This window comes from Ictalurus furcatus, chromosome 16, assembly GCF_023375685.1.
Source record: "Ictalurus furcatus strain D&B chromosome 16, Billie_1.0, whole genome shotgun sequence".
NCBI classification, from domain to species: Eukaryota; Metazoa; Chordata; class Actinopteri; order Siluriformes; family Ictaluridae; genus Ictalurus; species Ictalurus furcatus.
Window position 1 is genome coordinate 14,038,250 of NC_071270.1, and position 18,315 is coordinate 14,056,564.

Genomic DNA, 18,315 nt, shown 5'->3' on the forward strand with positions numbered 1-18,315 from the left:
AACTTACTTCATCAGCCTGTATAATAAAAGCCCAATAGGACAGTTGGGACTCCACCACCACCACCACCACAATTACTTCACCTCAAGTCCATTCTTCCATCTCTCTCTCTCTCTTTCTCTCTCTTTCTCTCTTTCTCTCTCTCTCCCCCCTCTCTCTCTCTCTCGATTCTAGTGTTGCATTGCTATATTTAATTCTTTATGTGTGTGAAGCGGCAGCGAGACCTGACCAGGTATCACTATGGGCCATTACCCTCTAGAAAGCAAGTGAGAGGTGGAGAGGACAGATAGAGAGTAAAGAAAAACAGAAGCAGAAAAGAAAACAGGGCAGAAAGAAAAGTGTACAACTGATTGAAATATAGCAGCAGGGTTTCTCATAAACCATGAGGTGAACACTGTATGTGTGTGTGTGTGTGTGCCTCTAGTGCAAGCCTAGCTCCAGACATGTAGCCTGGGGGATGGAGTTTGCCTATGAAAGTGTGTGTGTGTGTGTGTGTGTGTGTGTGTGTGTGTGTGTGTGTGTGAGGAGCAGTCTCAGCGTGGGGGCATCTCAGACTTGGTTTAATAAAGGCAGCAGCCAGTAGCTCGCCCTGATTAGGATGGCAAACACACCGGGTGTGCGCACCCCCATCTCCCTGTAGCCTGTGGGTGGCCCACCATGCTAGCCAAACAAACGTGGGCAAAAACACCAGCTTCATTTTCAAGTTAAATTTTGTTCATGGTTTTCTTGTTTCAGCTGGAGTCTGCTCTTCTAAACGTGTTCTTACACTTCAATTTGACATATACTAAAATGCAAAAATTAAAAACCAGTTCATTAAAAAAACCAGACCCTTTTAATATTATGTATAGCATTTAGAATATTTATAGGACATAATGTATTTGTGTCTCCAATGTGAAGACAATGGATCCCAGTCTTTAGGTATGAATTGAGAGATGTTCTGTCTCTTTTCTGCATCCAAATTTGAGTGATTCTGCTGACTCCTGCCACTGTAAATGGCACTTTATATGGGCATGGTAATGGTTCCCAAGGGGCAGGTACATCTCCAGCCCTCTGCACTGCAGATATGGCCTGTATTGGGCTTTTTACCAGGAGCTTGAGCACATCGTACACCGTTGATCGACTTGAACTGCAGGGTTATGGTTAGAGCATCAGTTTTTATTTGAACTCGTGCTCCGTAATTAAAAGAATTGGACTACTAAACACTTTTCTACAAGATTGGGAGCAACTATACAGTAACCCAAAGCAGATTTCAGTGCTTTGGGATGAATGAGCCTGTTTTAGTGAGAACTGGTTGTTTCAGGAGTCAGTTATATAAGTGATTTAGAATTTGTCTAAATAGCAATAGTGTGTTGTGTTTCAGTGTGACACTTACGGTCAAAGAAAAAATGAGTGTGAGATATGTTGTCTTAATCCCAACCTGTAGTCAGTTTAAACAGTAAGGCTGTGTATGTGTTCAGTGATAGGTGTGTGTGTGTGTGTGTGTGTGTGTGTGTGTGTGTGTGTGTGTGTGTGTGTGTGTGTGAGAGAGAGAGAGTAAAATATTAAAATGAAGTGGTTTTATTTTGTCATTACATCTGTAACACTGGAGATCTGCTTTGCACTCTGCTACATAGAACTGCGGTTCTATGCAGTTATTAAGATTTTCTCCCATTTAATGAGAATGCTATTTTTGTACTGCTCTGATTATTACCCACATATTAGCAATGCTATTTAGGGCTCCCTAACTCCCAGATCATGATCCTTAGGATTTCTGAAAGTACAGGAAGCAATTTACAGAAAGATGTGTGGTAAACCATTCATTCCAACCCGAGACATACTAAAGCTATTCAATTCCTTTCTGCCTTTTTTGTTCTCAAAATGTCAGCTTTTAATGAGTAATGATTTTTTTTTTTTGTTCCAAGTATGTTCTTTTTTAAAGTCCAAAAATTCAGTGTCAGGAGAAAAAAAAACCTCTCCAGGGGTTAAATTGAGTGCGTCCTTTGGCTGTAGGCTGTGCCGGGGTTATGATCCAGAGCTGAGAGGGGATGAATGGGGAGAGATAAACGCAGCCATGGCCTCCAGGGTGCACTGTGGCTGGGAAGAGGAGGGAGGAAGGGTGGCTGGTGCAGTCGAGGAGAGCCATACAAGCCCAGGGGGAGCGCAGAATGTCTGTGTGCTCTGCGCAAGCCTGTTTAGTATTCACCTCACGCCGGCTGGAGGGAGCCGCATTAAATTGGGATCAGGCAGATTAGAGTCTAATATAGCGGGCTATTAAAGGCTGCAAATGAGAGCGGTGGGTTACAGCCGGAGCAGGATCTCCTCACCCAGCTGCAATGCCTCTGTAGTCCAAGACTCATAGCACAGAGTACATACACTTTTATACATGCACACATGGGCTTTTACAGTGCTACTGTATGTTAGCCAGGTTCTGCTAAATCTTCTACAGGAATATATTTATTTTTTTAGAATGTGAGAATGATACAAAATCTACATTTCTTCAGATGGATAAACTCAGGCTCAAGATGCTAAAATCATAATATAAAGTTAATAATGTTCTAATGATTCCCAGAGATAAAATCCACTGAGCATCACAAGATTAAGTATCACACTTTGTATTCCAGAGTTTAAAAAAATACAACCAATTGTTTGTACATATTCTATGTTTTAACTGGTTAAGTGTGTGGTACTACAAGTACTGTGGTACAGTATAAAAGCAGCAAGTGACTTCTGAGCTGTAGTGACTTATTGCTGTTATCACAAGAGAAACAACACCACAGCTCTATTTATGTCACTGTTCATTTTTAAAACACGCAACTGAACCCTGTAATTCCATATTTGGATAAAATCTATTCATGCATACCAGCTGTATACCTGTACCAATATGATAGATCAGGACAAATTCTTCAAATCTGACCCACGAGGTCCACTGTCCTGTAGAGTTTACCTCCAATCTCAAACTTATAATTTTTACAGCAGAATGCTACTGTAGAGGACTTATTTCTGTGAAAATTTCAGGTTTGTATCTGGTCCCTTACCAGAGATATTCAACCTTTCTTGCTCCCATAAAAAAAGAAGTCTCAATCTGATATGTTCTGTATGCACACTGTACTTACCTAGGTACCTCATAAAAAAAAAAAAATAAGACTGAGACTCAAACCCTTCCTATAATAAATTGACACTAAAAATTGATACATTGGAAGTGTGAGCAATCATGAGCATTTCATTTGAAGTTCTAAGTCTAAGGAAATGAATGTGCAACATGCTCTAGAAATCAGCTAGGCCCATCCTGAGCCAAGATATTGAGGTCTCTGTAAACAACTGTATAAATAAAATTTGTTGTGTGCCATTACACAAAGATGGCCGTTGTAGTTAAACCAAGTAAAAAAAAACCTGATGGATTTGCAATGCCAATACCTAAAGGTAATCACTCAAAATGAATTAGACAAACTAAAAACTGTCAAGCAACTAAGCAACCAATGACCCATAATATACTAATTTTGAGTAAAAAGATGGGAAATACCAACACTGTTGAACTAAAGTACACTGAAATGCCAGGCAGGTTCTAGCTATTAAGCAGGCAAGTGTGTGGTGAAAACAGAAAAGAAGTAGTTAATTAGATAATTGTTTAGAGAAGCAAGCTTGTAAGTGGAAATGCACTCACACTAAATTTCAGTACAATACCACGTTTGAGCAAGAAGGCTGAAAAAAGTTAAGGTACCATCGAGTTATTTGGCCTTAAAAGGATAACATATGAAACCTTACTTGTCATATGTCATATGACATCCAATAATGTAACATGTTATGTTAGCTTTCTGATTAATTGTCATGAAAGTCACAGTAACTGATGTCATGCTAGCTTGTGTCATGCACATTTTTGCTAAGTGTGCTGTAATTCGTGTACATCTTAAACAGGTGTTACAGTACATACATTATAATGTTGTAACACTGATTATAGAACATTTTAAGTTACATAAGTCTTAAGATAATTGTAAGAAAATTAGTCTAAGAAAATGTGTGGTGACACTTTGCTATGACAGGTTTCTGCACTAGTGTCCTTATATTCAGTGCAGCTTTTGAAATGTTTGTAGGACACGGATGAGAATGAGCTGGATAAAAATAGGAAAATAGCACGATCAATGCAAAACAGGTTCCAAAGACAACACAGACTTACACAAAGCATGGGGTTAGTGTGATGTAATATGTTCGCAACAGATCCCAGAACCCCATTAATTATGGCAGATACTATATGATTAATTAATGTTTTTCTTTCTTTGTAATTTGTGATCATTTTATCATTTGTATTATGAAATCTACACAATAAAATTTATAGAACTACTGTCACTGCTCATTGTTTTTGTGTATGTTCTCCCTGTGCGTTTCCTCTTCCTTCTTTGGTTTCCTTCCACCAACTAACAACGTGTCAGTAGGTGGACTGGCTAGGCTAAATTTACCCTAGGTGTCAATGAGTGTGTGAATGTGTGTGTACATGGCCTGCCATCCAGGGTGCCATACATATACTAAAGTAAACTAAGCAAAAAAAAAGAAAAAATCATACGCCATAATCTGTTGAGATCAAACATTATGACACCTATCATGGCAATTACTGATAATGGTACCATAACACTGTTATATTACTGGACATCAGGTGTTATGACAGTGTATGACATTAGGAATGACGGGTAACATCTGTGTCAGTTAAGTATTACAGAATGTATTACCATGCTAATGTTCTTTCCTTTCACAGTAGAGGTTTACTGTACTAAATCTCTTAATCAATACACTATATGGCCAAACATATGTGGACCTTCACATTCCAAACTGTTGACACAAAGTTGGAAGCACACAATTGTCTAGAATGTCTTTGTATGCTGTAGCATTACAATTTTCCTTTACTGGAACTAAAGTGCCAAAACATGTTCCAGAATGACAAATTCTGCTGTGCACAAACATGGTTTACCAAGTGGGGAGTAGAAGAACTGAAGTGTCCTGCACAGAGCCTAACTAATGCTTCTGTGGATTAATAACTAATTAAAAATAGAAAATCCAGAATCCAGTGGAAAACGTTTCCAGAACTGTGGGGCTTATTATAGCAAAGGGAGGACTAAATCTGGAATGGGATGTTCAAATGGCATATATGGGTGTGATGGTCTGGTGTCCACAAAATTTTTGCCATATAGTGTATTTTATATAGATATATGTAAGACTCTGGGACCAGTTTATGTTTCTACTTACAGCCATGTTATTCTAAATACAAAAAAAATGTCTTGATACCGACCATCCTTTAACACCAAACTAACAAAATCTTGTATACTTAATATCTAGAACCTGTCTGCAATTTCAGTGTAGAGGTGTGTGTACCCACATCTATAGTGACACTGCCTTCTCCCACAGAAAATTTTACCAATCTCATCCACTTCTGTAGTTATTCTTTTTGTTTGCCTGCAATATTTCCTAATTTATTTCATTTTTTTCCCCTTAAATATAAAATTAAAACCACAATGAGAATGACAATTATAAAGCAGTTACTGAAAAATGAGTGGTTGAACATGAACATGCCATGTCCAGTACACTTCCATGTTAATCAACATGGCCTTTCTTATCTGATCACCTCTCCCGTAGCTTTTTTCTTGGGTCCTGCAGGATCCTTGTCCTGATTTACACCTCTATTTCAGTGTACTTTAGTAAAATGATTTTGGTACTTGACAGTTTTACCTAAAGTAATTAGTCAGTTATGGTGCTTGTACCTAGTTATAACCTGGATCTCAGGGAACTGTAAAGAACTGTTAACAAAATGCACATATATCAGAGTAATGGCTGATTCTAGGTCAGTGATCATGTTCTTTGCCTGGTGTTAATTATGCGCATCATCAGAAACTAACATTGCATGTCATCCTGGTGCAATCCCAAAATAAAAGGTGGTGGGGCAGCATGATGCGACACTACACGAATGTTTAATGCACTGTTTACATCACGTGCATTTCTTTAGAGTATGGGTAGTGTTTATGTCTACAACACCTCATGCACAAAGACAACTAAAAGTATGTCATATGTACTATTCAAATATTTTCTAGATTGGTACTCACTATTAAGTCATTTTAGGTCATAGTACTGTATGTGATTTGAGACACAGCATATGGAAGCAACCACAATGGTGGAACATTTTAAAGAGAAGCTTGTCCATGTTTGTATATCAGCTTCATGCCAAATATACATAGTTGGCCTGAAATTGCTAACATTTTAGATTGATATGGAAACTTGCTGGTTTGGCTCTGACCTGCCCTCTTGTGGATATATATATACTGTATATAGTAATCATCTGCTCAAAAAAGAAGTCTGACATGTAGGCACATAGACGCAAATAAAACATCATCCATAAACTCATACAAATGTTACTTATATCATTTTCAAGACCAGCTTTAGATTTTTGGTGTTTTCTGGGGACCAGAAATTTTCTGTTCTCTTTTGAAAGGTCACAGTTATGGAAATTCTGTCATTAGTAGTGAGTGATAATGCTATACCTTGCTCTCTCTCTCTGTTCCCCACAGGCACCCACTGTTTCCGCTGCTGGCTTTGCTGTTTGAGAAGTGTGAGCAGGCCACACAGGGCTCAGAGTGCATCACTTCAGCCAGCTTTGATGTCGACATTGAGAACTTTGTGCACCAGCAGGAGCAGGAGCGTAAGCCTTTCTTCAGCGAGGACCCCGAACTCGACAACCTGGTATCCTATCTCAATCCATGTTATGTTTTCTTGTATATCCGTACACCTCTGTGTATCTACTTCACAAGCTCTACAATCTATTTCCTGCCTATTTGCTACATTTTTATTACAGCTACAGCAACCCCTGCTGGTAGAGGCAATTAGGGCTATGACAGAACTTTAAATATTTCAATTCAATATTCATTTAGAGCCCTAATTCTCAGTCTCTCTCCCCACCAACTCCTCTCTCCCCTGCCTGACAGCTAGCAGTAATTAGAAATTAGGCAAATGAGAAAGTGGGGGAAAGGTCAATGTTCGTCATTACCAGGGCTCTCGGCCGACTAGTGAAGCTCAGTCAATTAACTCTGCATCTGTGTGCTTTACGACGGGCCAGTGGCACTGGGCCCCCTTCCTCGCCACACTTCCACCAGGCAGAAGATGGCACAGCGCCCTGATGGAACGAGCTGCAGTAATTGACAGATTTATCTCTTCCTGGGCAAAGCGCTTTTTAGCCCATTTCGTTGTCCTTGAGTGCTGACTTTGAAGGCATACGATCTGTGGGAAACAGAGAGTTAGGCATGCACGTTTTTTTTTTTTTTTAATTTACATCCAAGTGGAAGAAGAAGGAATGAGAAAGAACTGATAGTCTCAACAGAATTTTTTGGAGCGAAGACTGCATGTACTAGAGCAAAGCAGCCAATTCCTCATGCACCAGATTTCATTGTGTAATCAGTTTTTCACCTGCCTTAGGCTCATTTGTTTGAACACCATAGTGGAACTATACTTTTTTTGCTAGAAAGAGAGCTATTAATGTCGGAATAACAGAATAACAGGGCTCCTGCTTTCACCCCATCAGACTGTCAGCCATCAAACTGCCATGTAAATTTGCAGAAAAAACATGACCATTTACTTTCCTGCATAGTGCTAACTACCTTAACAATGAATCAAAATGTTCTGCCTGACTGAAAGAACTTGGTCTGGTTATTTTTGGGCTTGGGTAATCAACATACACACAAGTTTCAGCCCCTTATTATAGGACTCAATATTATTATTACTTGAATTGGAACGGTAGCCTTAGTATTATATGTTTCTAGTACCCATTCATTCTTAATCCAGACAGAACCTTACAATAATACTATGGTCATGAAATGAACTGAATGTTTATGCATGGAATCTCATGCACGGTTCTGCAAAGGTTTTTCTGATAAACCATTGTTGTTTGTCTCAGATGGTGAAGGCGATCCAGGTGTTACGCATCCACCTGTTGGAACTGGAGAAGGTGAACGAGCTCTGTAAAGACTTCTGCAACCGCTACATCACTTGCCTCAAGACTAAGATGCACAGCGACAATCTGCTACGCAATGACCTGGGTGGCCCATATTCACCGTCACACACCAGCCTACAGCAGGTAACACACAAACGTGAGGACGTTTTGAGAAATACAGTGTATTCAGTGTGTTAATGTGTAGTGCACACATCGTCAATGACCTGTCGCCTCATCTTCTCTCACTTCACATTATCTCTGCTTTCTCTAACTTTGTCGCTTTTTGGTTTTTTTTGATAGGATATGATGCAGACTTCCTCTTCCTCACTGTCATCTGTGTCAAGCTCAGTTAACTCTTCAGGCATTGCAGCCTGCTCTCTGCCTCAGAGCAATGTCAACATGACCAGCATCAACTCACAGGTGGTGTCAGGTGAGAGAGAGCACTTAGAAAGCCTGTCCATCTGTAAATAAAAGAGAAAGAGAGAAACGCACACATGGCTAGAAAAGGAGAAACTGTAGTAAGAAATGGAATTTTTAAAAATGTATTTAAAAATGATTTAAAATAAAGGAATCTGACTAATTGGGAGTCTTTCTCAGAGAGGAATACACAGCAATCCACAAAACATGCCCCAACATGAGTGGCAGCATAGTACAAAGGAATCAAATCTAAATCAGTCATGCCTGCTCAATTTTATAAAGAACCCTTCTTAAACGCCGATGATAATAGCTGAGATGATGATGATTTACCAACTATCCCTACATACTGTATCACCTTCTTTCTTCCTCCTACAGTATGTAACACACTCCAGCAGAATAAATATACACCGCCTGAATTAAGCAAGTACATTTAACGCAACAATCTCCCTGTTCTGCTTTGGTTCGATTAAATTTCATTTGTGTAGCACTTTAAATAATAGGCAGCTTTCCAGAAATCAGGATGTAGATTTAGATCCTTAATGAACAAGCCAGAGGTTTCATCCATCCATCCATCCATTTTCTGTACCGCTTATCCTACACAGGGTCGCGGGGAGCCTGGAGCCTATCCCAGGGGACTTGGGGCACAAGGCGGGGGACACCCTGGACGGGGTGCCAATCCATCGCAGGTCACAATCACACACACACTCACATACCCATTCACACACTATGGACAATTTAGAGATCAGCGTACAGCGCATGTCTTTAGACTGTGGGAGGAAACCGGGGTACCGGAGTAAACCCACGAAGCAAAGGGACAACACACAAAGTCTGCACACACAGGGCAGAGGTGGGAATCGAACTCCCAAGCCTGGAGATGCGAGGCAATGCTAACCAATAAAGCACCATGCCCCCCGCCCCCTCCCAACCCCCAGTTCCCTGGAGGTATCGGTGGCAAGGGAAAACTGTCTGATCTTACATGAGGATGAAACCATAACAGAAACCAGGACAGTGTTTATAATTACAGCTGCGGTTTTTCAAGGGTATAAATCAACAGTATACAGGAGAGATTGTCCACTGAAACTAGTGTGAGTCTTGGGCATAAATTGTTAAGGAAGTGCAAATCTTTAGCGCAATAATGTGGGACCACCAACAGCAGCAGAAGCTGAGTCACAAGTGCAGAGGTTCTAACAGAAATAGAGGATTAAGATAAATCAGGCAGGTTCAGCAAGCCATAATCGTATTACATTGGCCAAGACCTGGCATTTTAAAATGTTTATGCCATTTCTTTCCCATTTTTACTTGTTGTTAATGGTCACTAGCTAAGTCTCTGCTACAGCATGACAGCTACCAGCCTGAAGCCCTGGGATGACTGTGGCAATGTCAGGATTTAAAATCAATCTGGAGCCTTCAGTGGCCTTAGGAGTGAATTTTATTTGACATTAACCAGACTTACATGATTTCTGCTTATTACACATGATAAATATAGTTTTCCATCTTTCTGTCTGTTGCACTGTATGTGTTTGTGTGTGTGTGTGTGTGTGTGTGTGTGTGTGTGTGTGTGTGTGTGTGTGTGTGTGTGTGTGTGTAAATGCTTCCTGCAGGTGGGGCTCTGTATCAGCCAGCTGCTATGGTGACTTCTCAAGGGCAGGTGTTAACCCAAACTCTTCAGCAGGGGACTATCCAGCTCCAGAACACACAGGTGAGAGAAGCACCATACACACACACACACACACACACACACACACACACACACACGTGCACTTCTCTTGAGTTCTAATATTTATGAGATTTGTAGAAATATTAGATTTTGTTTTAACGCTAACTTTTTTTTTTTTTAAGCATTTCTACAATTACAGAATTCCATGATTCCAGATCCAGATGTTGTTGTTATTGTTGTTGATACAGTTTGGGCCCAATGCTAAGTGTAGGCCCAAGTCCCAATGCTAACTGTAATATATGTCTGTTCTTTGTAATTTAAAACAACCGTGAGAACTGTTGATATTCCACCATGCTTAAAAAAACAATAAAACCCATCACAGAAATTCTAATGGTTTCCACTACAAACACAAGTTACACTGCATAAGATTTCATAAGATTCTATCAGTGATAGATATCATTCTACAACAGTTGGTTCTAGAACAGATGGCTGTTTGTATGTGTGTGTTAGAGAGTGTTTAGAGCAGCAGACAAGTGAGAGAGATTATCTCAGACAGTCGTAGCTGGGGTGAGTACCCAGGCCACACAAGTCTTCTCTACACATATGCTGGGAAAAAAAGCTCAACCCGTAACTACAAGCTCTCATTAACGATAGCCCTGCATGGAGCCTCCAATTAATTCACCCTGCTTCCTGGAGCACACACTCCCGGAGCTGAGGCGTGTGTGTATGCGTGTATGCATTTATGTGTATGTGTGTGTGTGTGTGTATGTGGGGGAGGGAAAGGAGTCACATGACACCCAGCTGCAAATATAATGTGGAGATTTTTTTATAGCTTGATTATTATTTATTTATTTAAATATCAGCAGGCTTTAGCTTTTTATAACTTTTTGTTGCGGCAGTGGCATAAAATTAATCATTCTTCACGTCTAGAGTGGAAATGTCTTTTTTTTTCTTCTCTCATTCATTTTTATTTGATTATTTATCAGAATGCATTGCTGTGCTGGATTATGCATCTGAAACTGCTCTGATATGTTAATACTTCACACTGGCCAAGGACAATATCTGGGGCAAAAATCACATAATTTTTAACTCATTTGAATCCTTTGGACTGTGTAGTTAAATAGGTGACTGTGAGTCCTTCAAATACACCCATCTCCCCCCCACAACCCCCCCCACACACGTACTATTCCTTTCTGTGTGTGTACTGCCTGTAGTCGGCTGTGCATCCTGTTGCAGGGATGTAGGTTTGAGGTTCGATTTAAAGGAGATTTGTCAGGCCACTCTTTGTGATGAAAGGCTTCCATAAATGCTCACTCCTTCCACGCCTTTAATTTTAGGTATCATTACTCCGATTGCGTTGCTATGGTGACTGAGGGCATTTCTGCCCCTGCCAAAGGAACGGCAAGTGGCGACTCTTTGTTTCCGTGGCAACAACTATCCCTCCCTCCTTCTCTCTCCCTCTCCATCTCTTTTTCTCCCCCTTTCAAATTCTCTCTCTCTCTCTCTCTCTTTGTCTTTCTCTCACCATTTGCCTCTTTCTCCCTCTTCCTTGCTCTCTGGTGCCCTCACACTTGCTTTCCTATCTCTCTCTCTCTCTCTCTCTCTCTCTCTCTCTCTCTCTCATTTCACTTTTCTCACACCTTAATGCTGTCTTTCTCTTTAACTCATTCCCCTCTCTCTCTCTCTCTCCCTCTGTGTGTGTTGTGTGAAATCTCAGGTGAACCTGGACCTCGCCTCACTCTTGGACAGCGATGATAAGAAGTCGAAGAACAAGAGGGGTGTCCTTCCTAAACATGCCACAAATATCATGCGCTCCTGGCTCTTCCAGCATCTCATGGTGTGATGGGAAATATGTAGCACTGACTTTTCATTTCTTGTGCAGAATCTTCCATTACGGAAGAATATTTTGTTTCTTGAGTATTTGAACTACAACTGCAGCTTTAGTAGAGTCAGAATGAAAAAAAAATGATCAAGATCAGAGAACATAGTGTTCTGTTAAGTAAATGGATAAGTAAGTTAATATTTGTTGTTGTTTTTTAGCACCCTTATCCTACAGAAGACGAAAAAAGACAAATTGCTGCACAAACCAACCTCACCTTATTACAAGTAAACAACTGGTAAGATTAAATGTAGAAGCAACTCAACTCCTTCAACAACACCTGCTTCCTTATAGCAGTCTGTTTCACTATGTTGTAAGATTGTGGATTCTTCCACAGTAATATGTATCAATGTGGCACCATCTAGTGTTCACATGTTGTTGTCAATGCATTAATGATTTCTATCTTTCTTTTTTCTGTCTTTTTCTAAGGTTCATCAATGCACGCAGGCGTATTCTACAGCCCATGCTTGATGCCAGTAACCCTGATCCTACCCCTAAGGCCAAGAAGATGAAGTCACAGCACAGACCCACGCAGCGTTTCTGGCCTGACTCCATTGTGGCTGGTGTGCTGCAGACACATGGCCCTCATTCTGCTAATAATTCAGACAGTTAGTGCTTCTAACACTGTACCTCCAACAGTCATAGCTAAAGCACAGATCTCATTTAAATCCTGTTTTTGTATATAACAGATGGTCACTGTGAGAAAATAAATTGTGTGTTTACTGGCTCCATTTCAGTAGCCACAATGTATGCAGTCATAACATGGCTGCTTTTGTTACTTTTACACATTTGAAACAGCATTAGCTTAGACCAATCAGCCATAACATTAAAACCACCTGCCTAATATAAGCAGCAGATCCTTTAAGTCACGTAAGTTGCGAGGTGGGGCCTCCATGGATCAGACTTGTTTGTCCAGCACATCCCACAGATGCTCGTTTGGACTGAGATCTGGGGTATTTGGAGGCCAGGTCAACACTTTGAACTCTTTGTCATGTTCCTCAAATCATTTCTGAACAATTTTTGCAATGTGGCAGGGCGCATTATCCTGCTGAAAGAGGCCACGGCCATTAGGGAATACCATTGCCACGAAGGGGTGGTACTTGGTCTGCAACAATATTTAGGTAGGTGGTATGTGTCAAAGTAACATCCACATTAATGCCAGGACCCAATGTTTTCCAGCAGAACATTACCCAGAGCATCACACTGCCTCTGCCTGCTTGCCTTCTTCCAATAGTGCATCCTGGTGCCATCTCTTCTCCAGGTAAGTGACACACATGCACACGGCCATGCACATGATGTTAAAGAAAACGTGATTCATCAGACCAGGCCACCTTCTTCCACTGATCCATGGTCCAGCTCTGAGGGTCACATGCACATTGTAGGCTCTTTCATCAGTGGACAGGGGTCAGCATGGGCACTCTGACCGGTCTGCATCTACGCAGCCCCATGCACAGCAAGCGGGGATGAACTGTGTGTGACACCTTTCTATCATGGCCAGAATTAACTTTTCCAGCAATTTGTGCTACATTAGCTCTTCTTTCAGATCGGCCCAGATGGGCCATGACCCTGTCGCCGGTTCTACCCGGTTTTCCTTCCTTGGACCACTTTTGGTAGGTACTAACCACTGCATACTGGGAAAACCACACAAGATCTGCCGTTTTGGAGATGCTTTGATCCAGCTCTCCAGCTATCACAATGTGATGAGGCGTTTGTCAAAATCGCTCAGATCCTGACGCTTGCCCATTTTTCCTTCTTCCAACACATAAATTGGAGAACTGACTGTTCACTTACTGCCAAATATATCCCACCCCTTGACAGGTGCCAATATAACAAGATAATCAATGTTATTCACTTCACCTGTCAGTGGTTTTAATGTTATGGCTGATCAGTATAAGCAGTAACATTGACGCATACATTCGACCCTGTGCATTTATACATATAAAATGAATCTGAATTGGTTCAAATTCATTACATTTCATACCAGTGATATCATAACAAATGGTATGGATGCCAGCCCTGCCCATACACCTTACCTTAACCCTTAACTTGTAACCTTTCAAACAAATTGCATCATAAAAATTAGTATTAATGGGCGGTGGGTAGCATTGCTGCCTCACAGCTCAAGGGTCACTGGTTCAATCCTGAGCTTTTGTTACTGACTGTGAGGAATTTTGCACATGGTCACCATGTCTATACATGTTTTCTCTGGATTTCTTGGGAGCTCTATGCATACACTTACCAAGGAATAATCACATTTTTAGTAATCCTGGGAGTTAAATCTATATTCATTATACATATTATGCTTCTTTATTCTGAATTCTTTTTTGTTTTGTAGGCTTCCATTGATCTGTATCTCTCTCTCTCTCTCTCGCTCTCTCTCTCTGTGTGTGTGTGTGTGTGTGTGTGTGTGTGTGTGTGTTAGGTTCCCTGGGCATGGACAGCCTGCAGCCTCTCTCATCTGACACGGCCACACTGGCTATGCAGCAGGCTATGTTGGCAGGAGCTGAGGACTCCATGGATGGCACAGATGATGAAGAAGAAGAAGAAGAAGAGGATGAGGAAGGAATGGAGGATGAGGAAGAAGATGAAGAGGAAGAAAGGCATCTGTCTGTCAGGAGAGATCTGCGCCTTGATCACAGCGAGGGACTGGAATAGAGACAGATGCAGGAAATTAATTACAAGAAATCACTGACCTGACACATTTTAAAACATGCCAGAGGTTTCCACTGGACACTTACGTGCTTTGGAACTTTGGATTAGATAAGGGAGGTTTGCAAAAATGAGCTGTGAATTACAATAATTACTGAATTTATTTGTACAATTTAGGGAAATTAAAGAATGCACACACATTGACCATACGTTTAAATGTTATATACTGGGAGAATAAATAGAAGTTTTAGTTATATTAACAAAAATCCTCTGCATAATGTTGGTCCTGATAAGTTCATGAATCCATGTCTTATTTTGTCCCACACATCTCTTTTGTTTTCAGGTGAAACTCAAAGCATGATACTTGTTACACGCTCTTTAACAGGAAAAGTTATCATCTGTTTTGGCAGGTGGCTTTCTGGGCATGAGTTTTCAAATTGTGATACTTTGCTACTATCAGTATTCAATACTGAGTTTGAAAATAATTTTAAAAAAGGAAAAAAAAACATTGTAAAAAACTTGACAGCACAAAGCTCACACCTTAGACTATTTGCGCAGTTGCTTGATATTTATGTTTTAGGTTTTCGAACAACAATGTTGCACTTGGGAGGATTCTCATTTGCCTGGCTGATGCAATTCTGAATGGCACTGAAGGCCAACTGCCTGGAACTTTCAGCCGACGAACTTTTCTCCTCATGACAAAGAAAATACGGAGAGAGACAACATGGCACATTAAGCATTTCATTTATGAAGGAAAATAAACCAGTGGGTCCTTCCAGCCCTCAGACTTCCTTGTGATGTTTACTGAAGAAATACTGCAGGAAGGAAGATAATTTTGCAGAACATTTCAGCCGCTGGAACCCCTCTGCGTATTTTTTCTGTGAAGGACAGGAAATGTGAAGATTTTCCTGAGCGGTTTGGGTTAAATCAGTCTCCAGAATAAAGCAGCTGTTTCTGATGTGATGTTTAGAGATGAAAGAAGCTGTTACTGAATGTTATTGGAGTTGGTCTTGTGAAGTATGTTTCTCATTATCTTTTTTTCATGGTTGTTTTTAAATGGTTCTTCCAGAGCAAGTAATGATAGGCGAAATTTTTATTTTGTTTGTACACATTGTTGTCATGATCTATTGTGTATCAATAGACCATTTTTGATAATTAAAAGAGATAATTTTAGTGGGTGCGGTGTAGCTTTGCCTTCCTGTATATCTCTTATTCGCTTTACTGTTCATTGCTCTATGGGTTAGGAAAGGAATGTTCCCTTTCAAAGGGAACTCAGTGTTACGTGAGCTTTACACTGTGGGAAGCACTCTCGCACGTGACCGGCATCTGAACCTTGTGTGAAATCACACCTATTTATAGGCCTGCCGTGGACAGGTGATGTGGCAATTAAGCGCGTTGCGTGATAAAAAGTTGCACCTGTGAACCACGCTGTCAGCCTTATTATCTTCAGTGAGACTGCATGTCGGTCCTTTTTCCAAGAAAAAATCTCTTAACTTTTCTGTCCTTTTAAAAAAGAAAAAAGTATGAGTGAGAGAGAATTCAGGAAGTGTGTCACACCTTTCTCCCGTTTCATGACAGGGGGACACACTTTCTGTGTGAAGTGTCTGGGAGTGGGGCATGCCACAGCAGCTCTTGAGAGGGCTGACTGCATGCATTGTGAACGCTTTAAAATCAGGCAGCTCTGCTCACGGCTCGTGTTCTTCTCGGCTGAAGGGAGTTGTGTTTCAGAGCCTCGCAGATCTGGGCCAGATGCTGCCGAGGCAGCCAGCCGGTTCAGGTCCTGGGGATCTCGTATGGATCTGAAAGAGGACTCTTGCTCTGTCTCCGCTGGATTTTGGAGCTTGCGTCGTGACTCCTCCTTCTGTTATGGAAAGCCAAAACACCCTCTCTGACTCTGAGGAGCCAGAAGGGGGCGCGATTGCACCAAAAATGGAGAGCAGCTCTCAACCATATAAAGAGTTGCTTGAAGTGATTACTAGGGCAGTAGAAAAACTTAATCTAGACTGGCCCGGGGAAAAGGAAGTGGCTTGTAGCAGGCTGGATGACTCGCTTGTGGGTCACTGCCAAGCAGACTTGCTGAGTGAGCTCGACATCGTGGAAGGAATTGGGCCCAAGGCAATGGCAGGGCTTTGATGCACCATGGATTTGGCTGTTCAATGGGTAGCTTGGTTGCGGTGGAGAGGCACCAATGGCTCAACTTCTCAGGGATGGGGGATAAAAATAAGGTCTCCCTGCTGCACACCCCTGTTGAACCTTTCTGACCTGTTCGGCAGGGAGGTTAACGGCATCACCGACAAGTTTCGCAAGGTGAAACAGCAAATGGCTGTGTTCAGCTAGTTCCTTCCCCATCGTGTCGAGTTTGCCTTGGGCATCCATGAATGGAGCCCGGGCCAGCACTAGTGCGAGGGAGGCACAGAAGGTGAGTGTGGCAGCCCACCTCCCCCTGCAGTCAGCCAGGGGGACTGGGCAGCCACAATTGCAGCCTGCTAGAAAGCCTGATCTGAGAATAATCATAAAGGCCAAACAGACAAAAAAGGAGTGGTCCTGATGGGCCGCTGAGGGAAGTATCAGGGGATGTGAGGTTGTTAGGGCAGTTAGCCCCCAGTATTACTGTAGAGCCCAAGATATCAGTCTTCTCTGGTCAGCTAGCTGTCACAGGGCAAGAAAAATCTGATGCTTTCCCTCCAACAGAATGTAGAAAAGTTAACATCACCAAAAGACCATCTAGCATCATGGAAACTACTGCCAAATGTGCCATGGGTTCTGTCCACCATAAAAGGGTTACCGAGTCCAGTTCATAGCATGACCACCTGGTTCACCACAGTAGTCAGCCCAGAGCAGAGCTTGACGTTAGGGCAGGAAGTAAGATCCCTCTTGAACAAAGGGGCCACAGAACATGTACCACGTTCCCTGAGGGAGGGAGGTTTTTACAGCCATTATTTCCTGGTCCACAAAAAAGATCGTAGTATGCGGCCAATTTTAGATCTGTGCCATTTGAACCATACTCTTTGGACATACAGGTTCAAGATGCTGATGCTCAAACTTATTGTTCCACAGATTCAGTTCGAGGACTAGTTTTTGATGATAGATCTAAAAGATGCACATTTCCACATCCACATTCACATTCCCAGTCACTGGAAGTTCCTGAGGTTTGCGTTTGGAGGCAACGTGTAGCAATATCGGGTTCTTCCCTTCGGGCTAGCTTTATCCCCTTGCACCGGCTCCCTTGCGATTCCAGGGCATCCATGTACTAAACTACCTGGATGACTGGTTAATTCTGTTAATTCTGAAACTGGTGATTCAACATCAAGATGTTGATACAATAACTATAGTATATAAATGAATGCGGCTACAGCATGTGTGCTAGAATAGCACAGTGGTAATGTCATGGTGTGGTATGCCAGCAATCGTGGTTCAAGCCTCAGCTTAATTGAGCATTTTGATTTGTTTTTTATTTCAGTATAGAAAGTCAATTTGTATGTGTATGTGTAAATATGAAAGTCTTTCCTCAAAGTAGCATTGAATGAATTCCATTTTCTCCTTTCTTGCCAATGGAAACTTTTGTTCTTTCCTTAGATTTAAAGTTTCACTATTGAAAAAAATGTCTGGGTTACACATGTAACCCTGTTCCCTGAGAACAGAATGAGACGTTGCATTAGCTGAATGCTGAGGGAAGCGCCCTTGTGCGTGATTGGTATCTGAAGCTTGTGTAACATCATGCCTATTTATAGGCCTGCCGTGATCAGGTGATATGGCAATTAAGCGCGTCACGTGAT

The 18,315-nt window shown here is 41.5% G+C and overlaps 1 protein-coding gene across 3 annotated transcripts in view; it reads left to right on the forward strand.

Annotated features, from left to right (window-relative positions):
* pknox2 (pbx/knotted 1 homeobox 2) overlaps window positions 1-15,717 on the forward strand; it is an 84,604-nt gene extending 68,887 nt beyond the window's left edge. Inside the window, exons 5-13 of one of the 3 annotated variants that reach the window (XM_053645911.1) lie at window positions 6,523-6,694; window positions 7,902-8,081; window positions 8,238-8,367; window positions 8,957-9,040; window positions 9,956-10,053; window positions 11,729-11,848; window positions 12,052-12,128; window positions 12,320-12,498; window positions 14,313-15,717. In XM_053645911.1, the coding sequence (XP_053501886.1) occupies window positions 6,523-6,694; window positions 7,902-8,081; window positions 8,238-8,367; window positions 8,957-9,040; window positions 9,956-10,053; window positions 11,729-11,848; window positions 12,052-12,128; window positions 12,320-12,498; window positions 14,313-14,545 (1,273 nt within the window). In that variant the 3' untranslated portion in view covers window positions 14,546-15,717. The remainder of the gene's footprint in view (window positions 1-6,522; window positions 6,695-7,901; window positions 8,082-8,237; window positions 8,368-8,956; window positions 9,041-9,955; window positions 10,054-11,728; window positions 11,849-12,051; window positions 12,129-12,319; window positions 12,499-14,312) is intronic. The other 2 variants (XM_053645912.1, XM_053645913.1) reach the window with 2 other exon arrangements.
* Window positions 15,718-18,315: the final 2,598 nt, after the last annotated feature.